Below are 3,273 nucleotides of genomic sequence, written 5' to 3'. Positions count from 1 at the left end.
GGGGAGATGCTGGACCTGGTGGTGCTGGAGCAGCTGCTGGCCCTGCTGCCCGCGGAGATGGCGAGCTGGCTGAGGGAGTGCGGAGCCGAGAGCTGTTCGCAGGCGGTGGCCCTGGCCGAAGGCTTCCTCCTCAGCCAAGCCCAGCGGGAAGAGCCGGGAAAGGGGCAGGTGAGGAGGGCGGGGGGCTTCGTCCTGGGAGATCCATTAGCGGGGTGGGTGGGAGGGAAGGATCAGAGATCTAGCCATCTCTAATAAGACAGATTAAAAATATGACTGAAGCCTTTTCTGGAATTCCACACTTTTGAACAACTGATTGCTTCTTGAGGCAAATGCTTCTATTTCCTAAATTTATTTATCCCTTTACACCTCTGTATCCTTTGTGATATTATCCACATATTTCATCATGATCAGTGTTTACTTTGTGATCTGCTGTTACCTTAATCTAGATAGGGGGAAGCAACTGGATTATGTGAATGGCCTCTGATACAGCCAGGTTTAATATGTCGTATAATGCACCACAATAGTAAAAGAAACAAACTAATTAACACACCCTTACATTTTATGTACATAAAAACACAGTCCCTGAAGTATAAGTCAGATGCAGAGTCCCTGAAATGTCTCTGAATTGGGTTGCGGAAGTATAGGTAGGGAAGGAAAAGGTAAGGAATGCAAACTAACATGGATATGGTCCTCTGAAAGTGGATTATGAACTAGCTTGTTCTTCTGATGCAGGAGCCATTCACAGAGGAGATTTCAGCAGAGCTCCGGGGCAGAGGAGATCGATCCAGCTCTATTCAGGAGCTGTTTTTCAGGAGGACCCAATTCTGGCCACCTTGCCAGGTAAGTGCAGGTTTCTTCTGAGAATAGTAGCGTTCCAGCTCCATTCATTCAGGAGCTGTGTTTAATACCAAAAGCTGAGTCTGTGTGCACTTGAACATAGTGTCCATCCACATTTGGCTTTCAAGATTGTGCTGGAAATGCCAATGAGACAATTGATAGGCAGGAACCTTTTATTAGAAATGAAATTTAATTGTAGAAAGAGTTTAATATTTCTTAATACTATTAAGCAAAGTGCCTACAATAGTTAGACATGAAACCCATGAATTGAAACAGTAACAGTGGGATTAAACATACCTTAGAAGTGTTTGTTTATTTTATTAAATATTTATGCCACCGGTCTCCCTTGTAATGTGTCTGTAAGTATACCAAGAAAAATATAGCACATGAAGTATAACCCAGTAAGTCAACACTAAGTGGCTGTGACAATAAAACTGTTGTTCAAGTGACTTGGGATTTCAAGGACATTACCCATATTTTGAAATAGGTTAGGAAAGAAGTTCCTAGTGGCTCTGTCCTGTTTTCTCAGGAATTTGGTCAGCAAGGCAGGTAAATTTAGGGGATTTTCTGCCGAAAACTACTTACTGAGTTACCCCAGGCCAGTGGGAAGCTCCCCATGGTTGGCTGTGTTGCATTCTACAACCTGGAAGCAGCTAAGCCGTGATTTGTTCAGCTGCAGCTTCCCAGCCCAATGGACTATGTGGACAGGGTGGCATGAATCCGTCCTGAAAGAAAATGTTCATTTGGCTCTTGCAACTGTTCATTTTATGTTGTGTGCATTAAGAGAGAGAACTTTCAACTGTTTCCTGGGATTGTCTACTTTTTTCTCTTTCTAGAGTTCTAATCCCTTTGAGAAGGTGACTGTGGACTTCACAGATGAGGAGTGGAGGCTGCTAGATTCTGGGCAGAAGGCCTTCTGCAGAGAAGTCATGCAGGAGGTTTCTATCAATATGGCTGCTCTGGGTAAGGCCAGGCTGTTCAGTTCACTATAAGGTCGTGGCACAAACATTCATCATAGAATTGAGAAATGTCCTAGATATTCCATGGAAGTGACTGACTAGATTGACTGATCAACACCAAAGCTTTAACCAGTTTTTTAGCTGAAAACATTCTTTCTATATAGTCAGGAGACTACTAGATAAAAAATTGCAGCTATCACATCCTGACTAGAGAAATGGATTGTACTAAACCTGGAATGCAGATTGGCATGTTTTTACGGGCGGGGGAGCTTCTAAAGTCTAATCAATGTTAATTTTCTTTTTTTCCATGCAGATGATGTGTCTGTGAATGAGAACGATAAGGAGGCAAGGTTAAATCTACTCGAAATAGAGAAGAACGAAGTAAAAGTAATTCTTGGCCATCAGAGGGACACCAAAAGGCTAAAGAGAAAAGAGCTAGAAAATGGAGAGGAGAAGTCATCCACTTCTCTTGGTATTCATGGCTTCCTATCCCAGCAAGATCAAAAAGAAATGAGAAAAGAAAAATATAGAAAAAAAGAAAACATGAATTTGAACTACATAACTATGGAATGTAAATGCATGGAATGTGGAAAGACCTTTACCCAGAAAGTACATCTTATTCATCACAAAAGGATCCACACTGGGGAGAGACCGTATAAATGCACGGAATGTGGAAAGAGTTTCATTAGAAACAGTAATCGTATTTGTCACCAAAAGATCCACTCCTATAAATGCATGGAATGTGGAAAGAGTTTCAGTAGGAAAAGTAAACTTATTTGCCACCAAAGGGTCCACACTGGGAAGCGACCATATAAATGCATGGAATGTGGAAAGAGCTTTATTCAGAAAGGACATCTTAATCGTCACAAAAGGATCCACACTGGGGACAGACCGTATAAATGCATGGAATGTGGAAAGAGCTTTACCCAGAAAGGAGATCTTCATCGTCACAAAAACATCCACACTGGGGACAGACCATATAAATGCATGGAATGTGGAAAGACCTTTACCTGGAAAGCAAGTCTTAATCGTCACAAAAGGATCCACACTGGGGACAGTCCGTATAAATGCATGGAATGTGGCAAGAGCTTTACCCGGAAAGCATACCTTAATAGTCACAAAAGGATCCACACTGGGGACAGACCATATAAATGCATGGAAAATGGAATGACCTTTATCTGGAAAGGACAACTTAAGAGTCACAAAAGGATCCACACTGGGGACAGACCGTATAAATGCATGGAATGTGGAAAGAGTTTCATTATAAACAGTAATCGGATTTGTCACCAAAAGACCCACACTGGGAAGCGACCGTATAAATGCATGGAATGTGGAAGGACCTTTAACCCGAAAGGACATCTTAATCATCACAAAAGGATCCACACTGGGGACAGACCGTATAAATGCATCGAATGTGGAAAGAGCTTTATTCAGAAAGGACATCTTAATCGTCACAAAAGGATCCACACTGGGGACA

At 42.3% G+C, this 3,273-nt stretch overlaps 1 protein-coding gene across 1 annotated transcript in view; it reads left to right on the top strand.

Annotated features, from left to right (window-relative positions):
- The first annotated feature begins 6 nt into the window (after positions 1 to 6).
- LOC107300151 (zinc finger protein 420-like) overlaps positions 7 to 3,273 on the top strand; it is a 15,627-nt gene continuing 12,360 nt past the window's right edge. Inside the window, exons 1-4 of the mRNA XM_029286945.1 lie at positions 7 to 168; positions 1,674 to 1,800; positions 2,110 to 2,183; positions 2,475 to 3,230. Coding sequence (XP_029142778.1) covers positions 7 to 168; positions 1,674 to 1,800; positions 2,110 to 2,183; positions 2,475 to 3,230 — 1,119 coding nt within the window. The remainder of the gene's footprint in view (positions 169 to 1,673; positions 1,801 to 2,109; positions 2,184 to 2,474; positions 3,231 to 3,273) is intronic.

Source organism: Protobothrops mucrosquamatus, unplaced genomic scaffold, assembly GCF_001527695.2.
Source record: "Protobothrops mucrosquamatus isolate PMUCROS unplaced genomic scaffold, P.Mucros_1.0 scaffold6264, whole genome shotgun sequence".
Lineage (NCBI taxonomy): Eukaryota > Metazoa > Chordata > Lepidosauria > Squamata > Viperidae > Protobothrops > Protobothrops mucrosquamatus.
This window is presented reverse-complemented; position numbering and strand designations above follow the sequence as displayed.